The 22,607-nt window shown below is 38.8% G+C and overlaps 1 protein-coding gene and 1 long non-coding RNA gene across 2 annotated transcripts in view; both read left to right on the top strand.

The window, feature by feature from the left end:
* The window catches only part of LOC117505830 (telomerase protein component 1-like), a 165,737-nt gene that overhangs the window by 28,370 nt on the left and 114,760 nt on the right, over positions 1 to 22,607 (top strand). The window contains 2 exon segments of the mRNA XM_034165368.1: positions 975 to 1,134; positions 1,271 to 1,404. Of these exon segments, the coding sequence (XP_034021259.1) occupies positions 975 to 1,134; positions 1,271 to 1,404 (294 nt within the window).
* LOC117505831 lies at positions 12,647 to 12,912 on the top strand. Its single transcript, XR_004559278.1, has 2 exons — positions 12,647 to 12,741; positions 12,863 to 12,912. It is a non-coding gene; the product is annotated as an uncharacterized LOC117505831 (long non-coding RNA).

Here is a 22,607-nt window from a genome sequence, read left to right as displayed (position 1 = left end):
ACAGCTTCTTCCGGGACCTTGACCAAGAGGCTCTGCCGGTCCGACCCGCTTGGTTTCCTTAGTTGCGGGGATGATTTCTGTTGTTGTGCTGTGATTTTGCGGCGGCAGTTCAAGTCGCTGTTGAACGTCTCAGCTGACCCGGATGTTTTTCTCGGCAACGTTCTGGAATCTGGTTCGTCAGAATAAAGGTTTGAGCATCTTTATTCTCTATCAAAAATCAAAAATTCATCTTTCGTCGTGTTTTGGAAGCTGGGTCTAATCGAAACTCAATGCAAAAATAGCTGACTATAGAAGAAGAATGTTTAATATATGTTCGTTTTTTAATAATCAGTGGACTGATAGTAATCCTTCAGTGAGTTATTTTCTTTTGAGTCCAGTGTGAAAAACCTCTTTTTAGGACTTTTGGTGAAGAAAGTGTCTTTCTGTGGAGGTTTTTTTTTATGTGAGAGGGGAGTTGAGTTGCATCTGGTTTGGAGTACTGATAAGGATTCACAGCTCCGTGAGGAATGCACTTTGGGGAGTCTTAAATCCTGATTAGTGGTAGTGGTTTGACACAGATCCAAGCTGTGCCTGGCTTGGAGCGTCTCCTCTTTGACACCTGGAGATATACCAGGACTTGCTGTATGGAGTTTAAACTTCATGACCTCTGCGTAATGCAAGCTTAAGATGTTGGTTATTTGATCACAGCTTTCCGCTACACATGGGACACCATTTGCCAAATTGTGATTTTGGCTTCAGGGTCTTCCTTTTGTCCAAACGCAAAAAAAAAAAAAAAAAAAATCCTGTGCATACCTGTTAGATTCCACAACCATGAGACTGATCTTATGGTTCTCTCAGAGCACTCTGGTTAAGTTTCTTGAGTCACCTGTTGTCTGCTCATCATTGTAGTGTTGCTACTAAAGAGAAAACCACACGTTGATACCTTCCTGGACTGATTTTATTTTTTTAATTTTTTTCTGCATCTCTACTCGCAGGTCTTCGGGAGAGAGATTTCTACACTGTTCTTGACACGTGCAATAACTTACCTTCACCGTACGACCCGATTAAGTGGCAGAATGTCCTGAATCAATTCAGGAAGCCAGCAGGATTGATCCCCATGGCAACGTTCACGAGTCTACTGCAAAGTTTGAAAAGGTATGGATGTAATTAAATGGTGCGACTCCACAAAGAAGGTTGGACATGATTATAGATTTATTTTCTCTAAATTATGCTGCCAATGGGAGAAGGTGGTGTTTCTGACATAAAGCTCCTATTTGACCCTCATCTGCAGTCTGATTGGTCGATCTCATTGCTGTGACACCGATGACCTGCTGGTTCTATCTAATCCGGAGATAAGGCGCACATTTGAGGATTCTCTTATTTCAGAGAAATCTGTCAGAACCAGAGGTCACTTCATTTTGGCAGGTAAAGTACTGATCCATCCACGAGTTTCATTTAAGCCAGTGGTTCCCAAACTGTTTCGGTCACACACCCGACTCTGACTGCAAACTCTCAATTTGACGTCACTGTCATGGAACTGCTACTGATTGGGGGGGGGGAGGTGCGTAATATATTTAATGAATACAAAATTACATATTTTCACATGCAAAACAAGTGATTGTGGGTCACTTGGTACGTTTTTTGAACTTGGGGAAAGTCCAGAACACACTGATGACATCATCACAGGTAAGACACAGAGGCACTGAAGAAAAACCTCGTGACAGCTCATGATTTTTTTACTTATATGATGTCTTGGGGTCACAGAATAGATAGGAGGGTGGGTGATTTTTTTTATTTTTTTTTTAAACGTATGACTTATTTGTAAATTTATTACTTCCCTTTTTGCTCGATTGCAAGCAGCATCCTCATTGGATCAGTCTGAAACTACATCAGAAGAAATTCCTCACTTATATCTTGATGTCTGGGGGGAAAAAAATGGAATTCAGATTCAGAATTAGTCAAATGATTTTGTGGCACTTTCTTGGGACACCCTGTGTCAGGAAAAAAAAACCTGTGATTATTCAAAAACATCCAAATGTCAAGAGAACAAAGAACATTGGACCATAAATAATCACATTATGGAACACGACATGAGTTACGCTCCCTGTTGAACCACCATGACAGCATTGGGGCATTTCAGCAGGACAGAGAGCACACGAAAAGAAAAAGTTCACAGAGCTCTAAATGCAAACATTTATACAATCTGGCCTAAAATATTTGACAAGTACATCATAGCTACACTCACTGAGGCAAACATCCAACGGAATGTTAACATGAAGAATTCTGCAGATACATACGCAGAGGAAAACATGTAAACGGTTCAGATTATTGAATTATCATGGTCACGTGAACGTGGCCACCGTTGCATGAGCGGCTCTGACTACAGGCCTGTTTGAGCACGAGCGGACCGAGGACGACATCCTGTCAGTAAGGAAGAAATCAACATGGGGAAACTACTGTGGTGGCAGCGCGGTGGCTGACTGGATACCACTGTTGCCTCATGGCAAGTAGGTTGTGGGATCATTTCCCACTTGGGGCCTTTCTGTGCAGAGTTTGCAGATTCTCCCTGTAATACTAATAACGTGTCTGTTAGGGTTCGACATGACTGAAAGAGAGTGGGACTGACTTAGGAATAAGAATAGCAACTCCTCTGGCCTTACGAGAGAATGAGGAGTGGCACAGCTAACCGACCCACCCACTGTGAAGGTTGAGGCAATCTGATGGTTTGAGGTGGGTTTCCTGCAGTTTTAGTGTTCAGGTGTTTCAGATGATGAAACAAGTTCTGATGTTTTATAGAAGAGTTTAAACCCTTAAAATTCCACCTGATAGATGTCAGACGTGCCAAAGAGGCTTTAGGATGGTTCATATTGAGATACTATGGAAACCTGGACAGTGGTCACCCCGAGATGTCACAATCTAAACTGGCATCCCCACTTGGAACATGGCAACAAAAAAAGGGAGGAAAGCACCTGTCTAGGCTGAGTTGCAAAAGTAACACAAAATTGAAAATGGGCGGGGGGGGAGTTATAAAAGCACATGGAAGAAAACCGGTATTGACTACAAGATACCATCCCCAGACCTCAACACCACTGCTGTAAGAAGGGACAGCAACGGGTAACACTTGAGTCCAGACCATCACACCTTAATACTTCCAAAACCTCTCACTCATTTCTCACAACACAAAAGGTAAACCTCTTAAATTTAATTCTTGTTCAAGAACTTTGGCGGTCCCTGCGTAACCCTATCACTAGATGGTGATAGGGTTATGGTGACGGTTATGTTGCTCAAAAACTCACCCGCTCATCTTCAACACTTACTCCAGTTAAGGGTCGCGGGGGGCTGGAGGAAGGGTTCACCCTGGACAGGTCTGTCACAGGGCCACATATACACAAATAAACACAATCACACCCTCACACACACCAATAGACAATCCACCTAACCTGCATGTCTTTGGATGTGGGAGGAAGCCGGAACACCCAGAGAGAACCCACGCAAACATGGGGAGAACACACAAACACCACACCGAAAGGCCACACGTGGGATTCAATCCCATGACATTCTTGCTGTGAGGCAACAGTGCTAAGCACAAAGCCACTTTACTGCCCCACTCAAAAATTAAATAAGTAAATTATAAAAATATATAACAGCACCTCATATATCACTCATAGATGAGTTCTTGTGTATTTATAATTTAAAAAAGGGTTGGGATGCGTCACCCATAAATACCGTAAAACGGGTTGTCAAAGTGTGTGAGTGAGCCCCCCTCAGAGAACAAATAAATAGCTGCCCCCCACCAACACACATACACACAATTTCAACATCCTCCTTTCTTTTTATTCTTTTGCACATAAAACACTTTTTAAATGTGTTTTTAAGAAACTGTCTATGCATTTACATATTTTACAGCCTTTGTAAACATTATTAACATTTTTAAAGAACTTTCTATTCTTTCACATATTTTGCACCCTTTTCAAACTATTTTTTACCCTTTGTCAGATTTTAAACATCTGTGTTTTTAAACATCTTTGACATAACGCATTTAATAACATAAATAAAATAATAAACCTATATTTATATTTAGGCTGAGTCTCAATTCTACCCTTTCCCCTCCGTTTTGCGTGGGCACGAGAGACGGAGGGGTATCTCAGTTCTCTTTTAGTAGCGAGGCAGAGGGCTAGGCGAAGGGCTACAAACCCCTCCGTTAGGAGTGATTCTGGATGCACACTCCATTTGGAGGGGGGGTAGGAGGAGCTTACTGCTCTCTCCTAAAAAACAAATATGGTGCCGAAAGAGCCGCACAAATGAAGCTGCTTTCATTACAGATTACGCTGTTTAGAAAGTTATAACTTGCCAAAAAACTTTACAGGCAGTTGTCTATGACAGCAACATGTAGGCTGCTGGATGCATGTTGCGTATGTTGTCGTTATGAAGAATATCGTAACGTCGCTCGTGCGCTGAGGCGTTAAAATGCATATACACACGAACGCTACGATAAGACACTTTTATATCTCACAATGGAGAAAATCATGATAAAGGATAAACACGTTAATTTGTATGTTCATAAATCTTTGGATAATAGCGCCCCCTGCTGTTGGATTTCAAGGTCTGTAACACGTGTGTGTATTTAGTAAACAAACAGGGAGCCCTGAACACACTCGACTCCTAATAAGAAAATGAGGCAGAAAATGAGGAGACGTTTCATCAATGGAAATAAGTTGGAAAATATATACAGATGCACATGTATATGTGTAACACATAACCTCACGTCCTAATAGACTATTATTTGTCAAGGAAGTTTCTAAAGGAAAAAAATGGGAGAATTTGAAAAAGAAATGTTAACCGAACGAGATACAGCCCAAAACATACATACAGGTGCTGGTCATATAATTAGAATATCATGAAAAAGTTGATTTATTTCAGTAATTCCATTCAAAAAGTGAAACTTGTATAATGTATACATTCATTGCACACAGACTGATATATTTCGTGTTTATTTATTTTAAATAAACAGTTTTCCTGTTTTATCATTAGTATTTTATATGATTGTCTTTTTTATTATTTTTATTATTTTACTTCTTTTACTCATTTATGTTTAAAATTTTTTTATTGTGTTTTAATCTTATTTCATTTTATTCTGCTTTTAAATGATATTTGTGAAGTGCCTTGAGGTGATTAGTCGTGATTTGGCGCTATATAAATTAATAAATTATCATAAATTATTTTAATTACTAATTCATTAATTAGTAATCAATCAATTGATTAATCAAAGATGAATTATTATTGATTAATTACTAGTATTATTAACATGAATTACTAATCAATTAATTAATAATACTATTATTATTATTATTATTATTATTATAAATGACAATAATTAAATTAATTAACATGACATGATTGCAATGCGTCATAGGGCTAGAGGCATACCGCTTCACCTTACCCCTTGTTTTAAAGGGGTAGGTGTAGGGGTAGGGGTAGGGCCAAGGGGAAGGGGGACAAAAGAGAATTGAGATTGGGGGTGACTCTCTTATCTAGTCTCAACTCTTTAGTGCAAGCAATGAGTCTGAGTCTGAGAATTCATCATAGTACAGAAACAGCATTAGTGAAGGTTACAAATGATCTTCTTATGGCCTCAGACAGTGGACTCATCTCTGTGCTTGTCCTGTTAGACCTCAGTGCTGCTTTTGATACTGTTGACCATAAAATTTTATTACAGAGATTAGAGCAGGCCATAGGTATTAAAGGCGCTGCGGTGGTTTGAATCATATTTATCTAATAGATTACAATTTGTTCTTGTAAATGGGGAATCTTCTTCACAGACTAAGGTTAATTATGGAGTTCCACAAGGTTCTGTGCTAGGACCAATTTTATTCACTTTATACATGCTTCCCTTAAGCAGTATTATTAGACAGCATTGCTTAAATTTTCATTGTTATGCAGATGATACTCAGCTTTATCTATCCATGAAGCCAGAGAACACACACCAATTAGCTAAACTGCAGGATTGTCTTACAGACATAAAGACATGGATGACCTCTAACTTCCTGCTTTTAAACTCAGATAAAACTGAAGTTATTATACTTGGCCCCACAAATCTTAGAAACATGGTGTCTAACCAGATCCTTACTCTGGATGGCATTACCCTGACCTCTAGTAATACTGTGAGAAATCTTGGAGTCATTTTTGATCAGGATATGTCATTCAGTGCGCATGTTAAACAAATATGTAGGACTGCTTAGAATTAGAAAGGTCTTGTCTCAGAGTGATGCTGAAAAACTAATTCATGCATTTATTTCCTCTAGGCTGGACTATTGTAATTCATTATTATCAGGTTGTCCTAAAAGTTCCCTGAAAAGCCTTCAGTTAATTCAAAATGCTGCAGCTAGAGTACTGACAGGGACTAGGAGAGAGCATATCTCACCCATATTGGCCTCTCTTCATTGGCTTCCTGTTAATTCTAGAATTGAATTTAAAATTCTTCTTCTTACTTATAAGGTTTTGAATAATCAGGTCCTATCTTAGGGACCTCATAGTACCATATCACCCCAATAGAGCACTTCGCTGTCAGACTGCAGGCTTACTTGTAGTTCCTAGGGTTTGTAAGAGTAGAATGGGAGGCAGAGCCTTCAGCTTTCAGGCTCCTCTCCTGTGGAACCAGCTCCCAATTCAGATCAGGGAGACAGACACCCTCTCTAATTTTAAGATTAGGCTTAAAACTTTCCTTTTTGCTAAAGCTTATAGTTAGGGCTGGATCAGGTGACCCTGAACCATCCCTTAGTTATGTTGCTATAGACGTAGACTGCTGGGGGGTTCCCATGATGCACTGTTTCTTTCTCTTTTTGCTCTGTATCCACCACTCTGCATTTAATCATTAGTGATCGATCGGTCTTTTTCCTGGTTCTCTCCCTCAGCCCCAACCAGTCCCAGCAGAAGACTGCCCCTCCCTGAACCTGGTTCTGCTGCAGGTGTCTTCCTGTTAAAAGGGAGTTTTTCCTTCCCACTGTCGCCAAGTGCTTGCTCACAGGGGGTCGTTTTGACAGTTGGGGTTTTTCTGTAATTATTGTATGGCTTTTGCCTTACAATATAAAGCGCCTTGGGGCAACTGTTTGTTGTGATTTGGCGCTATATAAATAAAATTGATTTGATTTGAGTCTTTGACGCGCACAGGTGGCTTATGTGGGGATGCACTGTGGAGAGAACAACGATCATCCTCTACTTTCTTCTTTTTTCTTTTATTTTTTGGGTTGCCCCAAACTGTCTTCTCACTGGCAGATTTACACACTAAAAATGGATCCATTTTGCTCCTGGCATGTTGGCTAACAATGTTTTCTTTTTCCTTTTTACCCCCTTGTTTTTTTTTGTTGGTTTACAGTTTTTTTTTCTCACAGTTGAAGTTTAACAACCATAAAAATTACAGACCTCTATTCTTTGTAGGTGGGAAAACTTGCAAAATCCACAGTGGATCGTGTGTGTGTGTGTGTGTGTGTGTGTGTGTGTGTGTGTGTGTGTGTGTGTGTGTGTGTGTGTGTGTGTGTGTGTGTGTGTGTGTGTGTGTGTGTGTGTGTGTGTGTGTGTGTGTGTGTGTGTGTGTGTGTGTGTGTGTGTGTGTGTGTGTGTGTGTGTTTTGAGGGTTTTACTAAAGAGAAGACCTGAAAGTTCAGCTACAATTTGCCATAATGCACATCTGAGATGCGAGCCTAGAATTAATGTTTTGGTGAAAGTAAACCCTCCTCTGTACCACTTCAACATGAAGCTGTATAACTGGGGATACAAAATGCAAAACATGCACAATTTCTCCAATCACAGCCACAGAAGCCTGTAACTGTCCCGACTCTTCTCCTTCTTGCACAGTCTCTGTTTTTGAGAACTCTCTACTCCATACAGATTTACCACAGTGACACACTGATTTTATTTCTTCATAACTGATGTAAATAAAGTTCAAGACATATTCAGTGAGTTGGAAATGTTCATGTATCCATCCCCTGACTTGTCTGAAGAAAACTGGCAGTTAAATTGATTATTTACATGTATTATACCAAAAGGGCTGATTACTTATGCAACCCATCATCTTGTCTTTTATATTTTTAATTAATTTATATCCAGTTGTAGAGATTTACTTTCAGTTTGAGTTTAAGGAAGATATTTTTAGAATTTTTTATAGTGAGAGGGCTGATTTACTTTATGTACACTCAACAAAAATATAAACGCAACACTTTTGGTTTTGCTCCCATTTTGTATGAGATGAACTCAAAGATCTAAAACTTTTTCCACATACACAATATCACCATTTCCCTCAAATATTGTTCACAAACCAGTCTAAATCTGTGATAGTGAGCACTTCTCCTTTGCTGAGATAATCCATCCCACCTCACAGGTGTGCCATATCAAGATGCTGATTAGACACCATGATTAGTGCACAGGTGTGCCTTAGACTGCCCACAATAAAAGGCCACTCTGAAAGGTGCAGTTTTGTTTTATTGGGGGGGATACCAGTCAGTATCTGGTGTGACCACCATTTGCCTCCTGCAGTGCAACACATCTCCTTCACATAGAGTTGATCAGGTTGTCAATTGTGGCCTGTGGAATGTTGGTCCACTCCTCTTCAATGGCTGTGCGAAGCTGCTGGATATTGGCAGGAACTGGTACACGCTGTCGTATACGCCGGTCCAGAGCATCCCAAACATGCTCAGTGGGTGACATGTCCGGTGAGTATGCCGGCCATGCAAGAACTGGGACATTTTCAGCTTCCAAGAATTGTGTACAGATCCTTGCAACATGGGGCCGTGCATTATCCTGCTGCAACATGAGGTGATGTTCTTGGATGTATGGCACAACAATGGGCCTCAGTATGTCGTCACGGTATCTTTGTGCATTCAAAATGCCATCAATAAAATGCACCTGTGTTCTTCGTCCATAACAGACGCCTGCCCATACCATAACCCCACCGCCACCATGGGCCACTCGATCCACAACATTGACATCAGAAAACCGGTCACCCACACGATGCCACACACGCTGTCTGCCATCTGCCCTGGACAGTGTGAACCGGGATTCAACCGTGAAGAGAACACCTCTCCAACGTGCCAAACGCCAGCGAATGTGAGCATTTGCCCACTCAAGTCGGTTACGACGACGAACTGGAGTCAGGTCGAGACCCCGATGAGGACGACGAGCATGCAGATGAGCTTCCCTGAGACGGTTTCTGACAGTTTGTGCAGAAATTCTTTGGTTATGCAAACCGATTGTTTCAGCAGCTGTCCGAGTGGCTGGTCTCAGATGATCTTGGAGGTGAACATGCTGGATGTGGAGGTCCTGGGCTGGTGTGGTTACACGTGGTCTGCGGTTGTGAGGCTGGTTGGATGTACTGCCAAATTCTCTAAAACGCCTTTGGAGACGGCTTATGGTAGAGAAATGAACATTCAATACACGAGCAACAGCTCTGGTTGACATTCCTGCTGTCAGCATGCCAATTGCACGCTCCCTCAAATATTGCAACATCTGTGGCATTGCGCTGTGTGATAAAACTGCACCTTTCAGAGTGGCCTATTATTGTGGACAGTCTAAGGCACACCTGTGCACTAATCATGGTGTCTAATCAGCATCTTGTTATGGCACACCTGTGAGGTGGGATGGATTATCTCAGCAAAGGAGAAGTGCTCACTATCACAGATTTAGACTGGTTTGTGAACAATATTTGAGGGAAATGGTGATATTGTGTATGTGGAAAAAGTTTTAGATCTTTGAGTTCATCTCATACAAAATGGGGAGCAAAACCAAAAGTGTTGCGTTGATATTTTTGTTGAGTGTAAAATAATGTGAACAGAAACACAATGTGTAAACTAAAATGAAGGAAAAGTGAACAGAAACACAATGTGCAAACTAAAATGAAGGAAAAGTGAACTGGAACACAATGTGCAAACTAAAATAATGTGAACAGAACCACAATGTGCAAACTAAAATAAAGGAATAGTGAACAGAACCACAATGTGCAAACTAAAATAAAGGAATAGTGAACAGAACCACAATGTGCAAACTAAAATAAAGGAATAGTGAACAGAAACACAATGCGCAAACTAAAATAATGTGAACAAACACAGTGCGCAAACTAAAATAATGTGAACAGAAGCACAATGTGCAAACTAAAATAAAGGAAAAGTGAACTGAAACACAATGTGCAAACTAAAATAAAGGAATAGTGAACAGAACCACAATGTGCAAACTAAATAAAGGAATAGTGAACAGAAACACAATGTGCAAACTAAAATAAAGGAATAGTGAACAGAAACACAACGTGCAAACTAAAATAAAGGAATAGTGAACAGAAACACAATGTGTAAACTAAAATAAAGGAATAGTGAACAGAAACACAATGAGCAAACTAAAATAATGTGAACAGAAACACAATGCGCAAACTAAAATAACGTGAACAGAAACACAATGCGCAAACTAAAATAACGTGAACAGAAACACAATGCGCAAACTAAAATAACGTGAACAGAAACACAATGCGCAAACTAAAATAACGTGAACAGAAACACAATGCGCAAACTAAAATAACGTGAACAGAAACACAATGCGCAAACTAAAAGAATGTGAACAGAACCACAATGTGCAAACTAAAATAAAGGAATAGTGAACAGAAACACAATGCGCAAACTAAAATAATGTGAACAGAAACACAATGCGCAAACTAAAATAATGTGAACAGAAACACAATGCGCAAACTAAAATAATGTGAACAGAAACACATTCCACAGGCCACAATTGACAACCTGATCAACTCTATGTGAAGGAGATGTGTTGCACTGCAGGAGGCAAATGGTGGTCACACCAGATACTGACTGGTATCCCCCCCCAATAAAACAAAACTGCACCTTTCAGAGTGGCCTATTATTGTGGACAGTCTAAGGCACACCTGTGCACTAATCATGGTGTCTAATCAGCATCTTGTTATGGCACACCTGTGAGGTGGGATGGATTATCTCAGCAAAGGAGAAGTGCTCACTATCACAGATTTAGACTGGTTTGTGAACAATATTTGAGGGAAATGGTGATATTGTGTATGTGGAAAAAGTTTTAGATCTTTGAGTTCATCTCATACAAAATGGGGAGCAAAACCAAAAGTGTTGCGTTGATATTTTTGTTGAGTGTAAAATAATGTGAACAGAAACACAATGTGTAAACTAAAATGAAGGAAAAGTGAACAGAAACACAATGTGCAAACTAAAATGAAGGAAAAGTGAACTGGAACACAATGTGCAAACTAAAATAATGTGAACAGAACCACAATGTGCAAACTAAAATAAAGGAATAGTGAACAGAACCACAATGTGCAAACTAAAATAAAGGAATAGTGAACAGAACCACAATGTGCAAACTAAAATAAAGGAATAGTGAACAGAAACACAATGCGCAAACTAAAATAATGTGAACAAACACAGTGCGCAAACTAAAATAATGTGAACAGAAGCACAATGTGCAAACTAAAATAAAGGAAAAGTGAACTGAAACACAATGTGCAAACTAAAATAAAGGAATAGTGAACAGAACCACAATGTGCAAACTAAATAAAGGAATAGTGAACAGAAACACAATGTGCAAACTAAAATAAAGGAATAGTGAACAGAAACACAACGTGCAAACTAAAATAAAGGAATAGTGAACAGAAACACAATGTGTAAACTAAAATAAAGGAATAGTGAACAGAAACACAATGAGCAAACTAAAATAATGTGAACAGAAACACAATGCGCAAACTAAAATAACGTGAACAGAAACACAATGCGCAAACTAAAATAACGTGAACAGAAACACAATGCGCAAACTAAAATAACGTGAACAGAAACACAATGCGCAAACTAAAATAACGTGAACAGAAACACAATGCGCAAACTAAAATAACGTGAACAGAAACACAATGCGCAAACTAAAAGAATGTGAACAGAACCACAATGTGCAAACTAAAATAACGTGAACAGAAACACAATGCGCAAACTAAAATAATGTGAACAGAAACACAATGCGCAAACTAAAATAATGTGAACAGAAACACAATGCGCAAACTAAAATAATGTGAACAGAAACACAATGTGCAAACTAAAATAATGTGAACAGAAACACAATGCGCAAACTAAAATAATGTGAACAGAACCACAATGCGGAAATTAAAATAATGTGAACAGAAACACAATGCGCAAACTAAAATAATGTGAACAGAACCACAATGCGCAAACTAAAATAATGTGAACAGAACCACAATGCGCAAACTAAAATAATGTGAACAGAACCACAATGCGCAAACTAAAATAATGTGAACAGAACCACAATGCGCAAACTAAAATAATGTGAACAGAACCACAATGCGCAAACTAAAATAATGTGAACAGAACCACAATGCGCAAACTAAAATAATGTGAACAGAACCACAATGCGCAAACTAAAATAACGTGAACAGAAACACAGTGCGCAAACTAAAATAACGTGAACAGAAACACAGTGCGCAAACTAAAATAACGTGAACAGAAACACAGTGCGCAAACTAAAATAACGTGAACAGAAACACAGTGCGCAAACTAAAATAACGTGAACAGAAACACAGTGCGCAAACTAAAATAACGTGAACAGAAACAGTGTGCAAACTAAAATAACGTGAACAGAAGCACAATGTGCAAACTAAAATAACGTGAACAGAAGCACAATGTGCAAACTAAAATAAAGGAAAAGTGAACAGAACCACAATGTGCAAACTAAAATAAAGGAATAGTGAACAGAACCACAATGTGCAAACTAAAATAAAGGAATAGTGAACAGAAACACTATGTGTAAACTAAAATAAAGGAATAGTGAACAGAACCACAATGTGCAAACTAAAATAAAGGAATAGTGAACAGAAACACAATGTGCAAACTAAAATAAAGGAATAGTGAACAGAAACACAATGTGCAAACTAAAATAAAGGAATAGTGAACAGAAACACAATGAGCAAACTAAAATAATGTGAACAGAAGCACAATGTGCAAACTAAAATAAAGGAAAAGTGAACAGAAACACAATGCGCAAACTAAAATAAAGGAAAAGTGAACAGAAACACAATGCGCAAACTAAAATAACGTGAACAGAACCACAATGCGCAAACTACAATAACGTGAACAGAAACACAATGCGCAAACTAAAATAACGTGAACAGAAACACAATGCGCAAACTAAAATAACGTGAACAGAAACACAATGCGCAAACTACAATAACGTGAACAGAAACACAATGCGCAAACTAAAATAACGTGAACAGAAACACAATGCGCAAACTAAAATAACGTGAACAGAAACACAGTGCGCAAACTAAAATAACGTGAACAGAAACACAATGCGCAAACTAAAATAACGTGAACAGAAACACAATGCGCAAACTAAAATAACGTGAACAGAAACACAAATGCGCAAACTAAAATAACGTGAACAGAAACACAAATGCGCAAACTAAAAGAATGTGAACAGAACCACAATGTGCAAACTAAAATAAAGGAATAGTGAACAGAAACACAATGCGCAAACTAAAATAATGTGAACAGAAACACAATGCGCAAACTAAAATAATGTGAACAGAACCACAATGCGCAAACTAAAATAATGTGAACAGAACCACAATGCGCAAACTAAAATAATGTGAACAGAACCACAATGCGCAAACTAAAATAATGTGAACAGAACCACAATGCGCAAACTAAAATAATGTGAACAGAACCACAATGCGCAAACTAAAATAATGTGAACAGAACCACAATGCGCAAACTAAAATAATGTGAACAGAACCACAATGCGCAAACTAAAATAATGTGAACAGAACCACAATGCGCAAACTAAAATAATGTGAACAGAACCACAATGCGCAAACTAAAATAATGTGAACAGAACCACAATGTGCAAACTAAAATAAAGGAAATGTGAACAGAACCACAATGTGCAAATTGCAATAACAGAAACACAATGTGCAAACTAAAATAATGTGAACAGAAACACAATGTGCAAACTAAAATAATGTGAACAGAAACACAATGTGCAAACTAAAATAAAGGAAAAGTGAACTGAAACACAATGCGCAAACTAAAATCAATTCAATCAATCAATTTGTTTTTTTTATATAGCTCCAAATCACAACAAACAGTTGCCCTAAGGCGCCTTATATTGTAAGGCAAGGCCATACAATAATTATGTAAAACCCCAACGGTCAAAACGACCCCCTGTGAGCAAGCACTTGGCTACAGTGGGAAGGAAAAACTCCCTTTTAACAGGAAGAAACCTCCAGCAGAACCAGGCTCAGGGAGGGGCAGTCTTCTGCTGGGACTGGTTGGGGCTGAGGGAGAGAACCAGGAAAAAGACATGCTGTGGAGGGGAGCAGAGATCGATCACTAATGATTAAATGCAGAGTGGTGCATACAGAGCAAAAAGAGAAAGAAACAGTGCATCATGGGAACCCCCCAGCAGTCTACGTCTATAGCAGCATAACTAAGGGATAGTTCAGGGTCACCTGATCCAGCCCTAACTATAAGCTTTAGCAAAAAGGAAAGTTTTAAGCCTAATCTTAAAAGTAGAGAGGGTGTCTGTCTCCCTGATCTGAATTGGGAGCTGGTTCCACAGGAGAGGAGCCTGAAAGCTGAAGGCTCTGCCTCCCATTCTACTCTTACAAACCCTAGGAACTACAAGTAAGCCTGCAGTCTGAGAGCGAATCGCTCTATTGGGGTGATATGGTACTACGAGGTCCCTAAGATAAGATGGGACCTGATTATTCAAAACCTTATAAGTAAGAAGAAGAATTTTAAATTCTATTCTAGAATTAACAGGAAGCCAATGAAGAGAGGCCAATATGGGTGAGATATGCTCTCTCCTTCTAGTCCCCGTTAGTACTCTAGCTGCAGCATTTTGAATTAACTGAAGGCTTTTTAGGGAACTTTTAGGACAACCTGATAATAATGAATTACAATAGTCCAGCCTAGAGGAAATAAATGCATGAATTAGTTTTTCAGCATCACTCTGAGACAAGACCTTTCTAATTTTAGAGATATTGCGTAAATGCAAAAAAGCAGTCCTACGTATTTGTTTAATATGCGCTTTGAATGACATATCCTGATCAAAAATGACTCCAAGATTTCTCACAGTATTACTAGAGGTCAGGGTAATGCCATCCAGAGTAAGGATCTGGTTAGACACCATGTTTCTAAGATTTGTGGGGCCAAGTACAATAACTTCAGTTTTATCTGACTTTAAAAGCAGGAAATTATCAATCAATCAATCAATCAACTTTTTTTCTTATATAGCGCCAAATCACAACAAACAGTTGCCCCAAGGCGCTCCATATTGTAAGGCAAGGCCATACAATAATTATGAAAAACCCCAACGGTCAAAACGACCCCCTATGAGCAAGCACTTGGCCACAGTGGGAAGGAAAAACTCCCTTTTAACAGGAAGAAACCTCCAGCAGAACCAGGCTCAGGGAGGGGCAGTCTTCTGCTGAGACTGGTTGGGGCTGAGGGAAAGAACCAGGAAAAAGACATGCCGTGAAGGGGGGCAGAGATCGATCACTAATGATTAAATGCAGAGTGATGCATACGGAGCAAAAAGAGAAAGAAACAGTGCATCATGGGAACCCCCCCACAGTCTACGTCTAAAGCAGCATAACCAAGGGATGGTCCAGGGTCACCCGATCCAGCCCTAACTATAAGCCTTAGCGAAAAGGAAAGTTTTAAGCCTAATCTTAAAAGTAGAGAGGGTATCTGTCTCCCTGATCTGAATTGGGAGCTGGTTCCACAGGAGAGGAGCCTGAAAGCTGAAGGCTCTGCCTCCCATTCTACTCTTACAAACCCTAGGAACTACAAGTAAGCCCGCAGTCTGAGAGCGAAGTGCTCTAATGGGGTAATATGGTACTACGAGGTCCCTAAGATAAGATGGGACCTGATTATTCAAAACCTTATAAGTAAGAAGAAGAATTTTAAATTCTATTCTAGAATTAACAGGAAGCCAATGAAGAGAGGCCAACACGGGTGAGATATGCTCTCTCCTGCTAGTCCCCGTCAGTACTCTAGCTGCAGCATTCTGAACCAACTGAAGGCTTTTTAGGGAACTTTTAGGACAACCTGATAATAATGAATTACAATAGTCCAGCCTAGAGGAAATAAGTGCATGAATTAGTTTTTCAGCATCACTCTGAGACAAGACCTTTCTGATTTTAGAGATATTGCGTAAATGCAAAAAGGCAGTCCTACATATTTGTTTAATATGCGCTTTGAATGACATATCCTGATCAAAAATGACTCCAAGATTTCTCACAGTATTACTAGAGATCAGGGAAATGCCATCCAGAGTAACGATCTGGTTAGACACCATGCTTCTAAGATTTGTGGGGCCAAGTACAATAACTTCAGTTTTATCTGAGTTTAAAAGCAGGAAATTAGAGGTCATCCATGTCTTTGTCTGTAAGACAATCCTGCAGTTTAGCTAATTGGTGTGTATCCTCTGGCTTCATGGATAGATAAAGCTGGGTATCATCTGCGTAACAATGAAAATTTAAGCAATACCGTCTAATAATACTGCCTAAGGGAAGCATGTATAAAGTGAATAAAATTGGTCCTAGCACAGAACCTTGTGGAACTCCATAATTAACTTTAGTCTGTGAAGAAGATTCCCCATTTACATGAACAAACTGAGCTCTGACTCTTTGTCAGCCTGGCTACAGTGCTGAAAAGAAACCTGGGGTTGTTCTTATTTTCTTCAATTAGTGATGAGTAGAAAGATGTCCTAGCTTTATGGAGGGCTTTTTTATAGAGCAACAGACTCTTTTTCCAGGCTAAGTGAATATCTTCTAAATTAGTGAGACGCCATTTCCTCTCCAACTTACGGGTTATCTGCTTTAAGCTACGAGTTTGTGAGTTATACCACGGAGTCAGGCACTTCTGATTTAAAGCTCTCTTTTTCAGAGGAGCTACAGCATCCAAAGTTGTCTTCAATGAGGATGTAAAACTATTGACGAGATACTCTATCTCACTTACAGAGTTTAGGTAGCTACTGTGCACTGTGTTGTTATATGGCATTAGAGAACATAAAGAAGGAATCATATCCTTAAACCTAGTTACAGCGCTTTCTGAAAGACTTCTAGTGTAATGAAACTTATTCCCCACTGCTGGGTAGTCCATCAGAGTAAATGTAAATGTTATTAAGAAATGATCAGACAGAAGGGAGTTTTCAGGGAATACTGTTAAGTCTTCAATTTCCATACCATAAGTCAGAACAAGATCTAAGATATGATTAAAGTGGTGGGTGGACTCATTTACATTTTGAGCAAAGCCAATAGAGTCTAATAATAGATTAAATGCAGTGTTGAGGCTGTCATTGTCAGCATCTGTGTGGATGTTAAAATCGCCCACTATAATTATCTTATCTGAGCTAAGCACTAAGTCAGACAAAAGGTCTGAAAATTCACAGAGAAACTCACAGTAACGACCAGGTGGACGATAGATAATAACAAATAAAACTGGTTTTTGGGACTTCCAATTTGGATGGACAAGACTAAGAGTCAAGCTTTCAAATGAATTAAAGCTCTGTCTGGGTTTTTGATTAATTAATAAGCTGGAATGGAAGATTGCTCCGCCCCGGCCCGTGCTACGAGCATTCTGACAGTTAGTGTGACTCGGGGGTGTTGACTCATTTAAACTAACATATTCATCCTGCTGTAACCAGGTTTCTGTAAGGCAGAATAAATCAATATGTTGATCAATTATTATATCATTTACCAACAGGGACTTAGAAGAGAGAGACCTAATGTTTAATAGACCACATTTAACAAATAAAGGAATAGTGAACAGAAACACAATGTGCAAACTAAAATAATGGGAACAGAACCACAATGTGCAAACTAAAATAATGGGAACAGAACCACAATGTGCAAACTAAAATAACGTGAACAGAAACACAATGCGTAAACTAAAATAACGTGAACAGAAACACAATGTGCAAACTAAAATAATGTGAACAGAAACACAATGCGCAAACTAAAATAATGTGAACAGGACCACAATGTGCAAACTAAAATAATGTGAACAGAAACACAATGTGCAAACTAAAATAATGTGAACAGGACCACAATGTGCAAACTAAAATAATGTGAACAGAAACACAAGGTGCAAACTAAAATAATGTGAACTGAAACACAAGGTGCAAACTAAAATAATGTGAACTGACACACAAGGTGCAAACTAAAATAATGGAATAGTGAACAGAAACACAAGGTGCAAACTAAAATAATGGAATAGTGAACAGAAACACAATGCACAAACTAAAATAAAGGAATAGTGAACAGAAACACAATGCACAAACTAAAATAACGTGAACAGAAACACAGTGCGCAAACTAATATAACGTGAACAGAAACACAGGGCGCAAACTAAAATAACGTGAACAGAAACAATGCGCAAACTAAAATAACGTGAACAGAAACAATGCCCAAACTAAAATAACGTGAACAGAAACAATGCGCAAACTAAAATAACGTGAACAGAAACACAATGTGCAAACTAAAATAATGTGAACAGAACCACAATGTGCAAACTAAAATAATGTGAACAGAACCACAATGTGCAAACTAAAATAAAGGAATAGTGAACAGAACCACAATGTGAAAACTAAAATAACTTGAACAGGACCACAGTGTGCAAACTAAAATAACGTGAACAGGACCACAATGTGCAAACTAAAATAACGTGAACAGGACCACAGTGTCCAAACTAAAATAACGTGAACAGGACCACAGTGTCCAAACTAAAATAACTTGAACAGGACCACAGTGTGCAAACTAAAATAACGTGAACAGAAACGCAATGTCCAAACTAAAAGGAAGGAAAAGTGAACAGAAAATCAATATGCAAACTAAAATAACGTGAACGTAAACGCAATGTGCAAACTAAAATAACGTGAACAGAACCACAGTGTGCAAACTAAAATAACATGAACAGAACCACAGTGTGCAAACTAAAATAACATGAACAGAACCACAATGTGCAAACTAAAATAAAGGAAAAGTGAACAGAACCACAATGTGCAAACTAAAATAACGTGAACAGGACCACAGTGTCCAAACTAAAATAACGTGAACAGGACCACAGTGTCCAAACTAAAATAACGTGAACAGGACCACAATGTGCAAACTAAAATAACGTTAACAGGACCACAATGTGCAAACTAAAATAACGTGAACAGAAACACAATGTGCAAACTAAAATAAAGGAAAAGTGAACCGAAACACAATGCGCAAACTAAAATAATGTGAACAGAACTACAATGCACAAACTAAAATAATGTGAACAGAACCACAATGCGCAAACTAAAATAATGTGAATAGAAACACAATTAGCAAACTAATAATGTGAACAGAACCACAATGAGCAAACTAATAATGTGAACAGAAACACAATGTGCAAACTAAAATAAAGGAAAAGTGAACAGAACCACAATGTGCAAACTAAAATAATGTGAACAGGACCACAATGTGCAAACTAAAATAACTTGGACAGGACCACAATGTGCAAACTAAAATAACTTGGACAGGACCACAGTGTCCAAACTAAAATAACTTGGACAGGACCACAGTGTCCAAACTAAAATAACTTGGACAGGACCACAATGTGCAAACTAAAATAACGTGAATAGAAACACAATGTGCAAACTAAAATAAAGGAAAAGTGAACCGAAACACAATGCGCAAACTAAAATAATGTGAACAGAACCACAATGCGCAAACTAAAATAATGTGAACAGAACCACAATGCGCAAACTAAAATAATGTGAACAGAACCACAATGTGCAAGCTAAAATAAAGGAAAAGTGAACAGAACCACAATGCGCAAACTAAAATAATGTGAACAGAACCACAATGTGCAAACTAAAATAAAGGAATAGTGATCAGAAACACAATGTGCAAACTAATAATGTGAACAGAACCACAATGAGCAAACTAAAATAAAGGAAAAGTGATCAGAACCACAATGTGCAAACTAAAATAACGTGAACAGAAACACAATGAGCAAACTACAATAACGTGAACAGAAACACAATGAGCAAACTAAAATAAAGTAAACAGAAACACAATGTGCAAACTAAAATAATGTGAACAGAAACACAATGAGCAAACTAATAATGTGAACAGAACCACAATGAGCAAACTAAAATAAAGGAAAAGTGATCAGAACCACAATGTGCAAACTAAAATAACGTGAACAGAAACACAATGTGCAAACTAAAATAACGTGAACAGAAACAATGTGCAAACTAAAATAACGTGAACAGAAACACAATGAGCAAACTACAATAACGTGAACAGAAACACAATGAGCAAACTACAATAACGTGAACAGAACCACAATGAGCAAACTAAAATAAAGTAAACAGAACCACAATGTGGAAACTAAAATAAAGTAAACAGAACCACAATGTGGAAACTAAAATAAAGAGAACCACAATGTGCAAACTAAAATAATTGAACAGGAACACAGTGTGCAAACTAAAATAATGTGAACAGGAACACAGTGTGCAAACTAAAATAAAGTGAACAGGAACACAGTGTGCAAACTAAAATAAAGGAAAAATGAACAGAAATACAATGCGCAAACTAACATAATGTGAACAGAAGCACAGTGTGCAAACTAAAATAATGTGAACAGAAGCACAGTGTGCAAACTAAAATAATGTGAACAGAAGCACAGTGTGCAAACTAAAATAATGTGAACAGAAGCACAGTGTGCAAACTAAAATAATGTGAACAGAAGCACAGTGTGCAAACTAAAATAATGTGAACAGAACCACAGTGTGCAAACTAAAATAATGTGAACAGAACCAAAGTGTGCAAACTAAAATAATGTGAACAGAACCACAATGTGCAAACTAAAATAAAGGAAAAGTGAACAGAACCACAGTGTGCAAACTAAAATAATGTGAACAGAACCACAATGAGCAAACTAAAATAATGTGAACAGAACCACAGTGTTGTGTGGGCCGCTGAAGAGGAGGTACTGCTGGCCCACCACCACCAGTCGGCGCCCTGCTTGGAGTGCGGGCTTCAAGCATGAGAGGGCGCCGAGACAGAGTGACAGCTGTCACTCGTTTACACCAGCTGTCACCAATCACCACCAGCTCTACAAAAGCCGGATCATTACTCCACCTCCTCGCCGAGAAATCAACTACCGTTGAAGGTAATTTCTCCGCTGTGAGTAAGACTGTGTCTTAACCTGATCTTTGTCTGCAGCCTTTTTCCTGAAGTCGGAGATAACTGGAGTGGCGTGTAGTGGGAGCAGCGACGTCTTCGCCTCCCACTCCATCCAGATAAGTGACTGACAGGAGCTGCTAGAGTGTTCCTATTTCGGAGGTGGAGGTTTTCCCTCCTTGAAGACCTGCAGAAAAAGGATTACTGGGTGTGTGGATACACACTCACCATAACTGTTTTGTCATCTTCTGCCAGCAGTACCAGGGTCTGCAACCGAAGACGGTGACCACCTGGGGACTCAGGACTTGGCGGCTCCGGTGTTCTTCAGGCCGTTGGTGGTGGAAGCTGTGTTGCTCTCCGATCGCCAGAGGTCTCCTATCTTCGAGCCTGCCCGCACGTCACCTTGTGTACAATTGGCATTAACTGTGTCTGTATTTAGTTGTGCGATTCACAACATTAAATTGTTGCTCTTTGTCTTAGCCATTGCCCGTTCATTTGCGCCCCCTGTTGTGGGTCCGTGTTATGACCCTTTCCCAACACACAGTGTGCAAACTAAAATAATGTGAACAGAACCACAATGTGCAAACTAAAATAATGTGAACAAGAACACAATGTGCAAACTAAAATAACGTGAACAGAACCACAATGAGCAAACTAATAACGTGAACAGAACCACAATGTGCAAACTAAAATAACGTGAACAGAAACACAATGTGCAAACTTAAATAAAGGAAAAGTGAACAGAAACACAATGTGCAAACTAAAATAACGTGAACAGAACCACAATGTGCAAACTAAAATAACGTGAACAGAAACACAATGTGCAAACTTAAAGGAAAAGTGAACAGAACCACAATGTGCAAACTAAAATAACGTGAACAGAAACACAATGTGCGAACTAAAATAAAGGAACAGTGAACAGAAACACAATGTCCAGACTAAAATAACGAGAACAGGACCACAATGTGCAAAGTAAAATAACGAGAACAGGACCACAATGTGCAAAGTAAAATAACGTGAACAGGACCACAATGTGCAAACTAAAATAATGTGAACAGAAACACAATGTGCAAACTAAAATAAATGAACAGTGAACAGAAACACAATGTGCAAACTAAAATAATGTGAACAGAACCACAATGAGCAAACTAAAATAATGTGAACAGAACCACAATGAGCAAACTAATAATGTGAACAGAACCACAATGTGCAAACTAAAATAACGTGAACAGAACCACAATGTGCAAACTAAAATAACGTGAACAGAAACACAATGAGCAAACTAAAATAACGTGAACAGAAACACAATGTGCAAACTAAAATAACGTGAACAGAAACACAATGAGCAAACTAAAGTAACGTGAACAGAAACACAATGTGCAAACTA

Source organism: Thalassophryne amazonica, unplaced genomic scaffold (assembly GCF_902500255.1).
Source record: "Thalassophryne amazonica unplaced genomic scaffold, fThaAma1.1, whole genome shotgun sequence".
Taxonomy (NCBI): domain Eukaryota; kingdom Metazoa; phylum Chordata; class Actinopteri; order Batrachoidiformes; family Batrachoididae; genus Thalassophryne; species Thalassophryne amazonica.
Note: the sequence above shows the minus strand (reverse complement) of the source record. Positions and strands in the feature narration are given on the sequence as shown.